The following is an 18,124-nucleotide window of genomic DNA, read 5'->3' as shown; positions in this document are numbered from 1 at the left end:
CGTTTAGCGTTCAGCGCATGCGCAGTGACGACCCGCTATTTTTTAGCGTACGCAATGGTATAGCGTACGCTGTACAAAAACTGTCTGATGTCAACTAGAGTTGAGTCTGCCAGATGTTTTAGAGACTTTGGATCATAACTTTCGCCGATTAGTACTTTCTTTTGTTTTTTTTCTTCCAAAATGTATGAAAAGGTTCTACTGTACTTGACAAGAGCAACTTGAAATGGCACATTCTGGACATGCGTGTGCACCTGGGCCAACGGCTTGGCTTTTCTAGCTTGTGGCTGGCAAGCCAACATACCGATTTGGCGTGATTGCACTGATCGCACGGCTTCATACTTATCATGATGCAAAAGGCACGTGTAATCTAGTGTTGGTCACATGCTATGTGGAACTACAGCTTCTAGACGTAAAGTTGCTTCAAATTGCATGTTATTTGTGCACCTTTATGCCTGCAGCAGTGGTATTCTCAGACTATCACTTCAGGGGATACTTTTACTTTCGTGAAAATTTGTGCGGCTAGTGCTGGATACATTGGCGGGGGCAACAGTGTTCATGGCACTGTGATAAGATGGCATGTTTGCATTCTTTCGCAGGTGATTGCACATAACGATAGATACGATGCTAGTCGCATGAAATCTTGCGAAAGTGAGTGCTTTGAAAGTGATTGTCCGAAGGGCGTATTAGAACAAAGGACATGAATGGCAATTCTTGTAGTGTTACCTCGCGGCACTTTGTTAAACATTGCACATTTGTTAAATATTGGACATTTGTTAAACATTTGTTGCGCTTGTGGACTTTATGGGCTTCGTTGGGTCAGCAATTCATTCTATAAACAATTCGGTTCGAGTCAACAGTTGACTTTTAAGCAACACTATCAAAGCCAAGCATATGCTCTATATTTCCCAAGCGTTAACTCAATATTTCTCAAGAACATTTAAGTTGCAACAATACCTTGATTTGGGCGGGTTGGTTCACCTTGACAGTTTTCATAAAAAAGCGCTAAAGACGAAGACGAAGTCGACGGAAGTCCTGTCGTACGTGTTCCTTCGACTTCATCTTCGTCTTTAGCGCTTTTTTATGAAAACTGTCACTGCAAAACTGTCAAGACTGGAACATCTCAGTGCGCTCTCCGAATCTACAAATTCGCACAAAGTTTGCTTTTTGGTGCTTTGGTTTCTTTTGATTTGTATTGTTTGCATTATTCTTTATAGGTTTCTTGTACCGTATTTACACGATTGTAAGTCAACCTATTTTTTAAATTTGAAAATTGGAAGTGGGGGGGTCCGCTTACAATCTAAACCAAAACATGTCACCACCAAAAAAGCGCGATCAACGGCAGCTACAATGTAGTTACAATTTTATGTTTGCTCTATGGCCCTACCCGCAGCTTTTTGTTATCCCGCGTGTTTGTTCCCTTTTGGAAGAGTTTTTCAACATTTCTGAGAGTTTTACAGTGCACGCAACACTCATAGGGGGTGTCGACAGTTGATGGAAGCGCCGTTCCATTCGCGGCGGCAACCTCAGAACAGTGGCACTTGCAGGGAGTATCGGTAGTTCATGGAAGAGCAGACACCACTCACGTGTTTTTCTTTCCCTGTAGCTCTTAGCTTTCTCTATGCTCTTAGTTTGACCAAAGGCATTGGTTTGACGCATTCGACTCGATTGCCGGCTACGTGCTATTTCCATGCTTCCTGAGTTGTTATGAGTGCTTCAGGTCCACTAATCATTTGGCACTCGTTCACAGCAGCTCTCAAGAGGGCTGCCATCCTTTACGCCGAAGAAACAAATCACTGTGCAGTGGGCCGCAAGTTCGATGTTTCTGAACAAGTGGCGCGAGAGTGGCGACTGCAGCGAAGCGAAATTTTCATCTGTAACGGCAAGTGAGGAATTTCCTACGTGCCGAAGTCTGGACGCTTTCCGGAGCTGTAGGCCAAGCTTGCGGTGTATGCCGCTGAAATGCATGATCGGTCCCTGCCAGTGAAATGTGACATGGTCATGAAACAAGCCTGGATCTTCGCCTTTTAAAGACCTGCTCTGCCGTGAGTACGAGTGGCTGGCAGCAGAAGGCTGGGAATTTACACCAATGGGACCTGTCAAAAGAGCCTCCCTGACTGCTGCTTGTAGTTGAATGCATTCGGCGTGGGCTGCTGTTCCACAAGATGTCGTGGTGTGGTTGTTTGCCAAAGGTGGAATTTCGCTGGACGCCGACGCGCTGTGGAATTGTAGCTGCGAATGACGATGGCAGCATTGGCGAAGATGAGTAGTCCAGTGACCATGTCAGATTCTAATACGTTTTAGTTATCGAATGTGCTCTCGGGTATGCTATGCTTTTTTTTTCCTGTCGCACGCGATACGAGGAGGTCGACTTAAATTTGAGTCGACTTACAGTCGTGTAAATGCGGTATTTATGTTACCAATTATGCCTTCCCTGCTTGGACCTCAGTTTCGCAGCAGGTACCTAAATAAATAACTGATTTTATTTACTTACGTGCTTGCAGGTGCATCGGCCGCTGCCGAGGTCGTCATGCTGGCCGCTTCTCGAGCACATTGTCGTGCCCCACCCTCTTGTCGCGTGACTCGCCTGTGGCGAGGGGCACGCAGACCGAGCTGGCGGCATCGACAAGGTCCCGCGACTGTCAGACAGAGCCCCTTGCTGTTGTCGATGTGTCGTGTGGCAGGGTTAGTGTTGAGCAGGAGGTGCCCGATGAGGTACGGACCCCAGTGGTGCCAGACTTGTCGCTGGCATTTCCGAGACACCGGAGCAACAGTTTTGTGTGTGCCATCCAAGGAGGAAACGTTGCGTCTGTGGAGGCATCTGATGGCAGTTCACTTTCGAGAGAGGCGTGAGTATTAGCTGCTCCTTCCTTGATGTTTTATTAGTGGGCAAGCAAGGGAAGCCTCAGTCTGGGGCCAGTGTTTTGGCAGGAGTTCCCTTTGTTAATGCCAAATCAGTTCTAAAATTGTTAGTGACATTTGTACACTGCTCATTATCATCCAACAGATATGTACCACAGCCTCTTGTCAGAGGCTGTTGCTGCTGCATTTAGTACTGGCCATACCTCCGGGCCCTTTTACTCAAGGGTCCCCCTAAGGGAGTAGTACTAATTACAGACTAGCGCTACTTATGCTCTTTAACTAGGAGGAGTGTGAATTTCGATATGAATATCGAATCAAATCAAGAAAAAGAAAGAATATGAAGTCAAACATTGAATATCAGAATATCTTTTACAAAGTTTAATTATTACAAATTTTGGGCAAGAAATTACGGTTCTCCACAGGCTTGGGAGTCTGCTAGCATTGCATAACAAAAATGTAGCAAGCTGTCATAAACTTAGGGATAGAAATGTGCAGTACATACAGATATACAGTTCAATACAATTATATATACAGATGTACAGTCGGTGTAGTCTTTACTATCATTTATTAAAGATGAAAGATATTAGCATTAAAGAGAGAACACTAGTGTGCTAACACTGATTATAGCTGGATTTCTTTTGTGCATGAATTTTAAATAAAATCAAGGGCTTTCTTTTTCTTCTGAAGCTAATGAATTAGTGATGTTCTGTTGTACTGAATATCAATGAGGTTCTCAGTTTAATAGTGGGACAGTGCATCGCAGCAGTGTTTTATTTATTGCATAGAAAGTCTTGTTTTCCACTTTTTTCTCCATACGACAGAAGGGCTATCCCAGCTTTACAGCAGGTGGGTTAGCGTAAGGCCAATCTTCGTGATGGATGAAAGGACTTCACATCACGTGACTAGAACACTGTTCTGCACGTAGCCTGTTCCGGCAGTAGAATGCAGGCGCTGTCTGTTCTATTGTATTGTTAAGTTTGGCATGACTTCCCACCTGTCAAAGATTCAAAAATTACAGGAGAACTCATCTCGCAATGACTGTTGACAGTAATGCAAATAGCGATTGAGCGATGTAGCGACAGACCATATTCCTCATATCACCTTTATTTAACATGCGGTATTCCTGAGACTCTTGTTGCATCAGCTATACACCAGATACTCATATATTGTTCCATTTTGCTATGGCACTCACTTGGCAATCACCCATGCACATGGAGGCATGATGACGACTGTATGACACCTACGCAGTGATAACAAAATGACAAAGGAATGAAATCGATGGAACAAAAGTTGCATATGACGGCATGATTTTGAGATGTGGATTCTTAACTTGTGACAGTGGTATAACGACTATGATGGTGTGACGACAACATGATGACGATGGCATGACAACTGGATGAAGAAGTGGGAATGACGACAATGGCACAACCAAGACGGCATGAAGGTGATGGTATGACAACGGATGCATGTTAGCGTCTGTGTGATGACGCAATGACAATGAGGGCATGACCATGGTGGCTTAATCACTATTGAATGACAGCACGATTACAATAGAATGACAGAAAATGCATGACATCGGTGGATCGACGAAGGTGGTATGACGACGACTGCAATGGAATGACTATACTGAAGTGATGACAATGGTGAAAGGACAGCGTGACTACAGCGGCATGACAACAGTATGACGGCATGACGAGAGTCCGATGTTGGAGTTATGTCAACGCAGCAATAATAGAATGACGAAAAAGGAACAATATTGGTGGAACAACAATGGCATATAGCGACGACGGCATTATGACAAAGAGATGTGAATTATTAAGTTATGATGATGGTATGATAGTGTGACGATGACATGAAGACAGTGAGATGACTATGATGGCTTGATGACAACATGAAGACAATGAGACGATTATGATGGCGTGACAACAACGGTAAGACAACCGGATGAAGAAGTGGGAGTGACTACACTGGCACGAGCAAAATGGCATGACGACAATGGTATGACAACGAATGCATCGTAGTGTCTGTGTGATGATGCAATGACGATGATGGCTTGACCACGACAGCTTAATTACTATTGAATGACAGCATGGTTACAATAGAACGACGGACAAGGAGTGGATCAACTAAAATAGTATGACGACAGCAACAGAATGATGATACTGAACTGATGCCAATGGTGATTCAACAGCATGACAACAATTGCATGACGATGGCACAACAAGAGTGCAATGTTGAAGTTTGAGTGATCACGATGGAATGATCGTGACGGCATCCCTACGACAGTATGACAAAGAGTGCATGACAATAGTGCAGTGACAACGACATTAGGACAATAGGACGATGGCGTGTGTATGATGGTAATAGCTTGACAATGACTGCACCACAAATGCTGTAGACAACAATGGTGTGTTGACGGCGTCATGATGAACGAGAGTTGGATGACTAAGCTGGAATGACAGTGATGCCATGACCATGACGTATTACCACGATGGTCTGCCAATGGAGGCACGATGGCGACTCTGATGATGACAAAAGGACAAGGGCAGCATAACAACGATTGAATAATGATAGTATGATTACATTGAAATCATAAAGAAAGATTGACGTCGGTGGAACACCAAAGGCAGTATGATGATGTCACGATGACATGACGTTACTGATGGGATTACAATAAGACCACAGTGCAACGACAACTGTGTGACTATGGTGGCACAATGGCAATGGCATGACGATAGGCAGATGACAAAGCTGGAATGGCGGCGATGTAATGAACACAACAGCATCACGACCACAATCCCATAGCGACCTAGTGGCCCAAGCAATTAGACAGCTTGGTCACTGGGTCAGGGTAATCATGCTCAAGCAGCTAGACAACTTGAGCCACTGAGCCTGTGCAAGAGGACAGACAGACAGACAGACAGATAGGGTCAAAACGGCTGAAGTAAGCAAAGAATGCTATTCACATTAAAATTTGGAGGGTGACAGCAAGCTTGTGCGACATCCCCCGCTTCTCCCTCTGTTCGTCCGCTGTCTGTGCAACTGCATGCAAACAGGTCATGACACCTTCACACTCACCATGTAAATCGAGAGCCTGTAGCGGATTGATCGACGCTCCAAAATGAGACTGATGTACATCTACGAACGTTGCTGGGAATGAAAGGCTGCCGTAGGATGTGTCGCAAAGGTGGCGGCCATGAATAACTTTGTTGGCATCCCGTGCACTCGCTTTCATTTGCGAGGGGGTTAGTCGGCTTCCCGAGTGTCCCGCGACTGCTGCGAGCAGATCTGCATCGATTTAACACCAAACTGTAACTATGGTTGCCGGTGCCTTAGGCCTAAAGCAGCACTTTAGGCCTAAGGGCCTCAGCAGTGTGGCCGTGGTGAAAATTCGCTGCTGGCCGATGTGGTAACAGGCTGTAAGCCATTGCAGAATGCTTGCTGCTATTATGTTTGCACAGGTGGCTCATCGGGAATTGGCCTTGAAATCACACATGCGGGTTAAATTGACAGCTGTTGAAACGGTGCTGAGTTCGTCGCCGCGTATCCAACACGATCTGCGTGCCTGGCGGCAGCTGCTTTTGTTGCCCATCCCTCTGTTCACGTCGCATTGTCATTTTGATCAGTGCTGTCAACCAGGATGAACCTCATACCTACAGAGGCGATCCCGGCCAAAGCACCAGTGAGAATTGCGGCGTTCCAGCACAGTGCGTGTGATCCTCACGTCGGGCCGACGTCGTGGAGGGCTAGTAGCGACAAAGTCCACTGCTGCATCAGTCGAGGCAGCTCGTCTGCAGCTTGCTTGGTACCCCTTTTGCGCCGAAAACGAATTGAAATGCTCGCTTGCACGGCATAGAGTGTGAGGGCTCAACGGCCTCCACATCCCCAGGTCTCCACATCAAATATATAGAAAAATAGAATAGTAGATATTTGATTTGTGAATTGAATTATTCACACATTGACTATTCTCTTCGGTGTTATTCGACTATTTGCACACCCCTATTTTTAACCCATTCAGTGTTCGGTTTTTTTGGAGGCAACACACCTTCACTATAGTTTTATGAGAATAACATTCTTTCCCTTCTTTAGCTGCTTTGGGCTATCTATCTACTAGCCCCTTATGCCAACTTAGTGGCCCAAGTTCTCTACCTGCTTGGGCCGCTAGCTACGAACTTGTGGTCATGATGCCATCGTGGTCATTGCATCATTGTCATTGAGTCACCGTGCATTCGTCTTCACATAGCCATAGGGATGTTGTAGTGGTCGATCAATCGTCCTTGTGGGAGGCGGCATGAAGTAGCCGCCGTGGCCTCAGTTTATATTTAGGCCGGCCTGGTCATGATGCCGTGAGATCTCTGGAGCGGGCCACTCGGGTCGAGCTCGCAAGCGAGTTCTATTCTCATGCTACATGCATGTGAGCCGCTTCCTTCTTCACTGGCTTTGGAGGGAATAGTCGCGCTGCTACAGTTGTCATTCCAGCTTCGTGATCTTACTCTCGCCATGTTGTTGTCCTCACGTCTTCTACTCTGAACCAGTGGTCCAAGTTGTCTGATAGTTTGGATCTTGAAACTGTCAAAGTGCACAAAGACGAGGAACAAAGAGAGTGGGTGGGACAAAGCGAAAGAGAATGCACAGGACCAAGCGCAGATGAAGCGAATAGTTTGGGCCACTAGGTACATTTTTGAAGTTGTGATGCCACCGCGGACGTCGCATTGTCGCCATTCCAGATTTGTCATACGATTCTCATCATGCAGTCATCATCACACACTCGTCATGCTGTCGTCATCACGCAGTTGTTTTATCACTGTCATCACGTTAGTAATGTTATCCCTTTGATGTCGTGCCATCACCATAATTCAGTCTTCGTCGTTCCATCAAAGCAGCCTTTCTTCGTCATTGTATTGTAATCATACTGTCATTCAGTCGCGATTATGCCGCCCTTGTCATGCCATTGTCGTAATGCTGTTGTGGTCGTGCCATCAGCATTACGTCGGCTTCATCATCTGACTCATCATGCAGTCTTCGTCATGTCATTGTCTTCATGCAAGTTTTGTGATACAGTCATCGTCACGCCATTGCCATTATAAACTCATCGTCATCCAATTGTCTTCGTGCTGTTATGCCATTGTCATCACTGCATCATCGTCGTACAGTTTTCTTGTCTACATTGTCATATCGTCATCGGGATGCCGTCACGATCATTCCATCATTATTGTAACTACGACTTCCGGCTCATGTGATGCTGTTATCGTTATACTGTTGTTGTTGTGCCATCATTGTCACGCTGTCATTTAACCATTGTCATCCCTTCAGTGTCGTCATCCCATTGTCATCATGCCCTTGTCGTCGTACCACCTTTGTTGATACGTCATTCCTTGTTCATAACTCTATTGTTACCATGCTGTCGTCATTCAATCGGGATTATATCAATGTTGTCCTTGAGTTGTCACACAGACGCTATCATGCATCCGCTTTCATACTGTCATTGTCATTCCGCATTGGTCGTGCCATCATCGTTATTCCCACTTCATCCGGTTGACGTCATACAACTGGCATCACACAGTCATCTATCTCATCGTCCTATGCTGTCGTCACATTATCATTGCACCGTCGTCATAATTTAAGAATTGCCATGCCATTGTCGTTATATGCCTATATTGTTCCATTAATATCCTTTTTTCTTCGTAATTCCATTGTCACAGCGTCGCCGTCACACAGTTGTCATGCCTACATGCTCATGGGCAACGTTGGTAAGCGAGTGCAATAGCAAAGTGGTACAATATGAAAATATGTGGCATCTTGGTGATGCAACGAAAGTCTCAGAATTACTACCAGTGTTAAATAAACGTGACTTTAGATGCATGGTTTCTCACTACATTGATTGATTGCTATTCGTGCTACTGTTTACAGTCATTGTGATATTTTTGCCATAATATTTTTTCTCTGATATTAGAAAATGAACACAACAATTTATTTTTCATTATGTAGAATGCCAGAAATGAAGCAGATAATAGCAAATGCCCTCAGGGTATGATACTCACATGCCTATCTGACGTCAGTGACATGGCAGAACAGAAGCATGTCGACGTACCCATATGTCAGTAACACTGAAAGGGCTAAATTCACATAAATGTTATCACCTTGTAGAATCTTTTTCATGTTCATAGCACACCCCACTAGAGTCATCGTCATACTTTTAATGCATATACAGGGTGTCCCGTGTAACTTGAGCCTAACTTCAAAAATATGCAAATGCCATATAGCTGGACCGAACTAAGGCAATGTTGTTTGTCGTCGCTTAGAGGTACTCAGATTATTTTTTGCATTCTGCTTAATTAGACAATTAGTCTAAATAATTAATCAACTTCTTAAATATCCTAATTAGATTAAGAGTATCAATGAGAAAATTGTAGAGCAACATGAAAAACTCCTGATACAGCTTTCTGTTGCTCAATACGGGCTACTTAAAAGGGCTTTTCTGAATGTGATAGAATTAAGCCCGCAAATAGGCGCAAAACTGCCGCACGACTGGCCGCACGAGGCACATTGCAAGACCCGCAACAAAAACGCATAAAAGGAGACTTTGTCGGATCATTTAGCAACCTATTTAACTAAAGTTCACAAAGTGCCTTCTTGATTCTCATTGCTAAGTCACCAATGCCAATGGTACATTTGTAGCTAATGGTGAGCTTATAACAAATCTTTTACGGATCAAAAGCCTTTAAAGGGAAGCTGAAACGGTTTTCAATTTCTATGAATTGCTGGGATTGGGAAGAACAGACCTAATAATTTACGGTTCCGAAATTTTTTTTTTCGTTTTGTTAATATAACGAGCGGAAATCGCTTTCTAAATCACCCGCGCGGACACGCCCCCATCGCTTCCCGGAGCGCCGGGTGAGGACGTTGGCAGAGGAGAGAACCGGCGAGAGTGACGTCATGGGCGGAGACCGAGCCAACCGAGCTGCAGACCGGCGTGCTGACATGTGCTGGTATGCCTCTTTCCGTCCTGCGCTTTACTGAAGGACGCTACGAGAGATCTGCCGCCGCCGCCGCTCACGTTTGTTTTGAGATTTTCGTAAACTGTTCTTTCCTTCTGTGCTGCGTGAGTGCCTACAGCCAAGGGCGCCCAACATGCCCTTGTTCTGTGCAGCATTCGGCTGCGCGAACACAGGCGGGCGAGACGATGTGGTGTTTCACAAATTCCCGAAGGAAAAGAAGCTTTCAGCGCATGCAGTGGGTACGTGCGGTGAAGAGAGATAAGTTCGTGCCGACGAAATCAACTGTGCTGTGCTCGGACCATTTCCGCCACAGTGACTATCATCGGAGCTTGACAACGATGCGGGCAATCGGTATTCCAATTAAATCGGCGCGACTGAAGCCCGGCGTTGTTCCGCGCTGTTCCGCATCACTCTTTTTCCATTGGCTATATCATTTTCACACCTGTGTGTAAACTTCCTGCCTTGTCCAGCCGGTTCAACTCCTTTCTGGGCAAGTGCCACTTCCAGTACTGCCCTGCTGAGGCACACAGTCCTGAATTGTCCTGAACTTCTTACGCACTGCGTGCGCTTCTGTTTTTTCCTAATCTCTTGCACCTCCTGGCAGCACAAGCAGTTCTCTTCATCTTCCATCAATACGCAGCACATGCAGGTGCACCTAGTTTAATGAAAGCGTGATTAGGCCCACATTGATGCACTGGAGAAATACGAACATTTGCAGCCATTAACGTCTGGTAACACAGTTTTATCGTAGCCGGATAGCCTTACGACAAATGCGAAAACGCGTTGTTGCTAGCGTTGCTATACTCCGTTTCATACATCAAGTGCAACGCTGTGGAGGCTTGAGATACTTCTTGCAGTGGCTGCGTTCGCACTTAGAAAAAGTTCGGTGTTTCTTGACCCGATTTTTCAGAAAGCTTTCCATATATAAGCTCAGTTCGGAATGAAAATAAAAAGAGAATTTACCCATAGAAACCATCCGTGTACTTGTACGGCTGCTAACACGTTCTTTTAAAAAAATTTTCTTTTCGGTATTTTTTAATTGCAGCCCGTCGCGGCAGCTTCACGTGCATGCTCGCGCGAGCAAACGCCGCTGGCACGCTGAGAAGCATAGACAGAAACGCGCGCAGTAATAAATTTTCGTGACCGGACTTCGAGCGTAGCTTCCACAGCGATGCACCTGAGGTATCAAATGGAGTGTAGGCTTGCCTAGTGACATTCGACGTACGGTTCAGTTATCGTGTTTACCACACGGTGGTGCTAAAACTGCCTAATATCTTTATGTCAACACTAGCATGGAGCACGCATACCGATTCTTGATCGAGCCACACTCGCAAAGTCGTCGAACCATAGTATGAATACTGCACATATAATACCTCTGGTCGTCTCTGGATGTGTATGATAAGAAACTTCCATGACTGTACCTCACAGCACTGCATGTGCGCGCTTTGAAACGCGGCACTTATGTTCGCGATCGTGTATCAACGCTGAAAAAACCACGGGACTTTAGACAAGCAGCGGCAAGGTGCTTGACATCGCGGAATTGCACCCGTGTAAATCTAATGAGAAGTTAGTGCTTCGGCATTCTTCCAGCAGCATGTTCCCAGTTACACTTTAGCGCATTTTTTTCCCGTCATTGCAACGTGCAGCTACATGAAAAAAAAAAACAAAAAAACATACGTACGAGCTAAGATTTCCAGCGCGCGAGAAGGTGCACACATCGCTCTCGCTGTTGGCACACTCAATATCGTCGTTGACTCTGTTGCCGCCATCGTTTTCCGTATCGGCTGTGGGTTCAAACATGTACGGGGACAATACAAGCTGTCGGAGACAGCGAGAACGTTCCATCTTGCAACTCGGCTATGAAGCCAGAACAGCAGAACCGCGTGCTACCAGAGAGAAAGGAATGGTGCTACGCATTGAAACGGAGACATGCAGCGGCGCCGACCGGCGACTACCGCCAACGACGTCACAGCGGCCCCGACCAATCACGCGCAACAGCGGCGTTCGCGCGATGCCCTGAGGCGCTAGTGCGCGTTTTCTTGGAAAAACAGCCGCTTGCGTTTGTTTCCGCCCTTTTTGAACCAGATATTCGTGTTCAGAAGACTCAAAACTGTAGAATGCCGCAGAGAACTCATTTTTTTCGAAAAGTGTTTCAGCTTCCCTTTAAGGCATGCTGGGACGATCAGTTTTGACTCATTTTCAGTGCGAAACTAAAGCTGAGTGCGTTGGGAGTGTGCATAACCATGCCCCGAAACATAAGCAAGGAGACCTTACAACAACTAAATGCTGTTGGCTGAAAAAAATAGGACCTCCATGTACAGCCATTGAACCCCACTCTTGACCAGCACCTGTGACTTTGTTTCCATTTTAGAGCACAGCTCTTTGGCGTCCGTTCCTGGGTTTCGCGTCGTCGTCGGCGTTGTCGTCGGCCTCGTAACCAGCTCCGCCCCCCTTTCATCCCCCCAGCGCTAGCAGCGACCGACTGATACCGCTGGATGCCGCTGTCGCCGCTAGAAAGTCAAGATAACGTGACTGCATAGAACACCGTCGCCGCCATGCAGAAAGAGGAGGAAAGGGTCCCCGCCCCCCCCCCCCCCCCCTGTTCTTGTGTGGCGGATAGGGTGCTCTTCAGTTGCATCAGTCAGTCGCTGCTATCTCTTCCCTCCTCCCTTTATCGTGTTGTCCGCTTGCTGCGCGCGCTTCTGCCCCCATCGTTTGCCGCTGGGTGTACACGCCTCCCCCCTCTTCCTGCGAGTCTCCGGTTGTCAAAGCGCCGGCTCGAACTTAATTCCTTTCTTCGCTCCTCCTCCAATGCAACCCCTGTGCGGTGGCAATCAGAGAGCCAGATCGGTGGCGGCGGATCTGTATATGTGCACCGCCCGAGCCGAAATTGCCGCTGCCGTTCGCCCTGTGCGGTGGCAATCAGAGAGCCAGATCGGTGGCGGCTTGACATAAAGACAAACAGCAATTTCCTAACACTTATGCGGGAGAACATCCCGTTCCTCTCGCTCGTAACGCGTCCCACGGCTGTGACAACCTCGCGAGGCACTTGTATAGATCTCGTCTTTGAGAATCAAGCATTGGTGTACCAAGTCGAACATATATCAGTCTATTTCTCCGACCACAAAGTTTCCTTCATGACTGTCAAGAACTGTTAGTGGAGTCTTTGTTAAAGGAATACGTGTGAAAAATAAAAAAAAAATTCTGTGATAGCGCATACATGTGTTGCTCGATTTCTTTGCCTCAATCTATCGAAAAGGTGAAACAGCTTATTTGCTGCGCTCAAATTTCGCATTAGGAAGTAACGTAATCGTCGGTAATTTTTTTTCTTGTGACAAGCACAAACCAGTCACAGGCTACCACCCAAGACCACCTCCTGTGCATAAGCTCGGTGTTGTAGCTAGCATGCCACGGTAGGTCACATATCCAGTCACGTCACCATGTGACACAATGTGATCCAGTCACATCACCATGGGACAGAGCGTCACGGCATGCTTATGCGTGCTGCTGGCGCATTCGGTTTTTCTTTCGCCCTGAAAGTGAGACTGAACTCTTTGTGCCAGTGCGCCTTAAATAAGGGCTTTTGATTGGTGTCAAAAACAGATTTGTTGCGCGTTTGCCATTTGCTACGAACGCCCAGTTTGCATTGGTGAGCTAACACTGATAAATAAAAAGTTGATTAGAAAATGTTTCATTAGGCTGCTAAGGGAGTTTTGTTTTGTCTGCCCTTGCTGCGAATCTTGCCCTGCAAAAAGTAATTATTGTCTCGAATTCCCTCTTGTCAATAATTCGAGACAGCTGTGACTGACACAACGGGTATTTTCAAAACTCGCATGACTCAAAGTTTTGTGACTGCTCTCTGTGGTACCTTGATGTCCATCCTAAATGCTATCATAGTTGTTAGCTGAAATGCAGCATACCTTTTTTTTTTTTGTTCCTTTCAGTTGTACAGTTGACAGTGGCAGTGCCAAACCACCGGTAAGTGTGATTCCCGTCTCATAGCAGCATGCTCTGTTGTGCTGAATTTCCACTAGTATGGCACAGTTCTCTGTCCATAAAGCATTTAAATGTTAGACCACTAAGGAGAAGCATTAAATCGGTTCATACTGAGAAACTATTCATTCAAAATTCTATTTTCGTTGATTTCACAGTGAGAGGTTCATTACTAAAAGAAAAATTAAGGCCAAACTTCTAAATTTTGAATCTTGCATGGAATGTGCATCATCAATATGTCTTTGTGACATCAAGAGTTTCATTGTTTTGCTCTTGCATTTGGGGCGTTGTGCAGTAAAAGGTGTCTTACTAAGTTGGTATCAATCCAGGGAAAACACAGGAAGGTGGGAGATGCAAATTCAAGACGATGAGCATAACAGGAACAAGGTAAAAGTGGGAGCCAACGATTCAACAAGTGGACTTGTCTTTTTCAGAGCAAGTCTACTTGTCGAAACGTTGGCTACCACTTTTATCTTATCCTCGTTTAGCCCACAATCTTAAGGTTGCATGGTGCGCCGAGTGTTCTTAGGGAAATTCGAAAGTCCCGCTGCAGTCCCATACATAACTCGTATCGAAGGTCGCATTACATTGTGTTGCTATATCTATTTAGTTCTAAACGCATTACTGCAGACTCATCCTGAGACAGATTCTGCTGAATTTTTTGTTTGAGTACATGAGATTAGGAAAGGTACAGACATTCTTTGTAACCAAGATATATGGTGCATTACCACGCGAAACTGAATGGGTGATCTTGTACTGTAACTCTGTGTTGTATCTTATGTTGTGAAGTGCTTTTGACAAAATTAAATCGAATTGTTATTTATGTTTCTTTTAAGTACTGTGAACATGCTTGTATTACGAACATCATACCGTGTAAGAGGCCTGGACCTTTTTCAGGCAATAGTATCTGTTTAATCTGTTTCCTCTTGATGATACGAAGAATCAACAAACCAAATCAACGCAAAACAAAGGTATCTTTAGTGGGGACAGTCTTCAACAATTTGTGTTTAAAATGACTGGAGCTGCTCGGAGGTTACAATTTTCACTAAAGTAGCTTATATGCTTGTGGGAGATTCCTCTTCTGAATAATGTTATTGTTATTATGATTATGTTTTAAGGCATACAAACAGCTATGGTAAAGAAAAACAGGCCGGTAGCTGCCACCAGAAGGGGTACAAGAACTGCCTGTTCATCTGGATAGAGGAGATAACATAGAAGTGGAAAATAGAAAGAAGGAAAAGAGATGGCTTAGGATGTCAAAGAATGACAAGCCACAAAGATGAAAGAAGGAAGTTTTTTGTAAATATTTTCGTTCGTAATTACTGCCCAGGTGCCAAAGCTGATATTCGAAGACTTCGATGCGCAGCGAAGAGAACCCGATCCACAGACCCGGAAGGCAGCCTTCAGGAAATGCCTACTTGGTGAGTAAAAAAAAGAAGAAAGGAAGCTTGCCTGCAATAACAGAGTCCCATTTGCCTGGGATAACTGCTGAACAATGTGAGGTTCTTGTTTTCTCCATTGCCCATTTGGTGACATTCGGTGTAGAATGTAAGGTTCTGCCAGTGGGAAAGCTTTCAGAATACAGTAAAATCTCGTTAACCAGTACCCTCTTAAATAGTAGTTTCGTGTTAAATGTAGTAAAGGCGAATCCCCGACTCAGCGGCCATTGAACATAATGCGTTTTGTATCCGCATAAACCGTACCAGCTTATTGCGTACGTATCGGTTAACATGTACTGTTTCCACTTTTCGTCGCGCAAACATGACGGTGCTTCATCTCCATCGGGCGGCCTGGCAGAACAACAAGCCTCAGAGATCTGAACAACGGCCTTCAAGTGCCCTGTGCGTTTGCGGGTGAAGCCACATCATCAACATCATTTCGGTGCTGTCCCAGAGAGCATTGTGGTGTCTTGTAAGCGAGGACTCGCATCATGCCGAAGCTCGGATAAAAAAGACGCTGGGTGCTCAGCATATAAGAAAAATTAGACATTGTTCGTGCTGTCGAATGTGACACGAAGAAGTCTGCGCTGGCATGCGACATAGGTCTACTGTTGACTATGGTGTGTGGCATTTGGAATGTGAAGAAGTTGCTCAGCAGCGCTGCTGTGACCGCGAAGAGATGTTGGCTGCGAGGTTAGACTTTTTGCTATCGTTGCCTCTGTTTTGCGAAGTGTCGCCTAGTGACAGTGATAAGGATTACACAGAAAGTGACAGCGCAGGCCATTCAGGCCCGACAGTGGCAGGAGCTGCGCGTTACGTCAGCCTCAAGGATGCAATCGTCGCAACGAGAACAGCACTCCGCAATGAATAGGTGCCCCTCAACTTCTGCAAAGCTACCGCGCCCGCGCACGGAGAATATGCAACAGTAACGAGGAATCTGCAATGCGAGTGTTTGCTGAGGAGATGGGGGGCTGGTTGAAAAGCTGGCTCGTAGCTCCAGTAAGTTTGAGGCCGCTGTCATTGCTGCTAGGCCGCTGCAGCATTAAACGAAAATAACACTTTTGTCGCGCGAAGTAAATAAATACTGCATGTTTTTCCCCTTTCATCACACTCTCTCTTCCGTTTTTTACAGGTAAGTGGGTGATCTCATGCTATTTTGGTTAAGCAGTACTACCATCCATTACGTACTTTTTTTTTCCGAGCTCCGGCCAACTACGGTTTAACGAGGTTTCACTGTACTGATGATTGTGTATCTCATAATGTGCTCCTGTCTAAGGGGCAGTAGCAAAACAGCGATGTCCGTGTTTAAATAGAAATGAAGGGGGCCTGAGATAGGCCCTTCACATCAGTTCTCCGATGCTCAGAAAGTGGAAGTGCACTGTACTCTTAAGAAGAGAACGTATTAGAGCACATCGAAAGCATCACTCTGACGAACCCGAGTGTCATCAGGGGTTACCACTGGGGTGCATAGAGTAGATTCGGTGTAGATGAACTGTGACAAGATATAAAAAGGGTTGCCAAAGAGCTGCGATTGCTGAGGCACTGTATTGTTTGTAGGAGAGAAATAATTTATACAGTGGTTTTTGAAAGTAATATACCTGGGGTGTTGCAGTGAAACGTGAGCTTTCGTCATAGTACTTGACCGTGGGTTGCCGTGAGTCGATTATTATTTTGTTTTTAATGTGAATGGTTTAGTGCTGTCTGTAAGACAGCTTTTGGTAGGATTGTCTTGGAGAGTGGTTTGCCCTACAGAACTCGACACAATGTTCATATAGCATCCTTGATACAAAGTCAGCACTTTTGTTTTTCAGAGGTGGGACGCAGTGTGGCCATGGACTTGGATCAGCCGGATGGCTCCACGGGCTCTCCACAGGTATGTGTTGGACTTCAGTCCTCCTTTCTATGGGTTTGATCTAGGGATGCCAAGCAATATGCCTGATTACCTGCCACGGTAGTTTAGTGGCTATGGCATTACGCTGCTGAGGTCAAAGGTCGTCGGTTAAATCCCGGCCGCAGCAGCTGCATTGTGATGGAGGGCGAAATGTAAGAACGCTTCTGTACTTTCTGTATTTAGATGCACATTAAAGAATCGCAGGTGGTCAAAATTAGTCCAGCGTTCCCCGCTACTACAGTTCTCCATCAGGGCATGGTTCTGGCCCCTAAAACCCCAGAATTTAATTTCTCTTACGTTGCACAATCAATGTGTATGTATTTTAAACACTGTCTTGATTGCAGGAAAGCAGCTTGTAATTACCACTAGTTTCATATATCTTGTAGACGTTCAACTAAGGCTATGTTTACTTTAGATTGTGGAGTGATGAATGTTATGATGTCTTTTTGTTATGTATTTGTGCCTAATAGAAATGATAAGCTGGCCTTTAAAGGTATCCTGTGATGCATATGTCGATGCATCACATCTGCTACTGTGACATACAAGGGTGCTGTATCTGATGAACAGACGCATGTACATATATACAAGGGCCTTACTCAAAGTAATCAACTACACTATTTTTTGCACGCAAGCCTGAATGTGCTCAAGAGCGGGTGTTTGGTGTTACCGAAATACAGGACGATGCATAATATAGGTTGACCCCTGGCTTTGAGGGGAATAAAACTGGCAAAAAAAAAAAATTCCTCATTGCAGTTAACTATAGAACACACTTCCTTTGATCAGTACAGTCATTTGTGGTTAGAGACGAAAGCTGAATGTTAACAGTTAGGATTCTCGTTGGGGAATGGCTGTTAGTCATTTATGACATCCTACAGCACGTAATCGGCTATGTGCATGCCTCGAATGGACAACAGTCATCGGGCATCGGGTAGCACGTACTGGGA

General features: G+C 45.5%; 1 protein-coding gene across 7 annotated transcripts in view; it reads left to right on the top strand.

Moving 5' to 3' along the window:
- The window catches only part of LOC142563919 (uncharacterized), a 253,141-nt gene that overhangs the window by 127,580 nt on the left and 107,437 nt on the right, over window positions 1-18,124 (top strand). For all 7 annotated transcript variants that reach the window (XM_075674643.1, XM_075674639.1, XM_075674642.1 and 4 more), the window contains exons 23-26: window positions 2,502-2,846; window positions 13,802-13,835; window positions 15,181-15,271; window positions 17,101-17,162. In XM_075674643.1, the coding sequence (XP_075530758.1) occupies window positions 2,502-2,846; window positions 13,802-13,835; window positions 15,181-15,271; window positions 17,101-17,162 (532 nt within the window). The remainder of the gene's footprint in view (window positions 1-2,501; window positions 2,847-13,801; window positions 13,836-15,180; window positions 15,272-17,100; window positions 17,163-18,124) is intronic.

This window comes from Dermacentor variabilis, chromosome 11, assembly GCF_050947875.1.
Source record: "Dermacentor variabilis isolate Ectoservices chromosome 11, ASM5094787v1, whole genome shotgun sequence".
Classification (NCBI taxonomy): Eukaryota; Metazoa; Arthropoda; class Arachnida; order Ixodida; family Ixodidae; genus Dermacentor; species Dermacentor variabilis.
The sequence above is the reverse complement of the archived record's forward strand: the minus strand, read 5'-3'. Positions and strand labels throughout refer to the sequence as shown.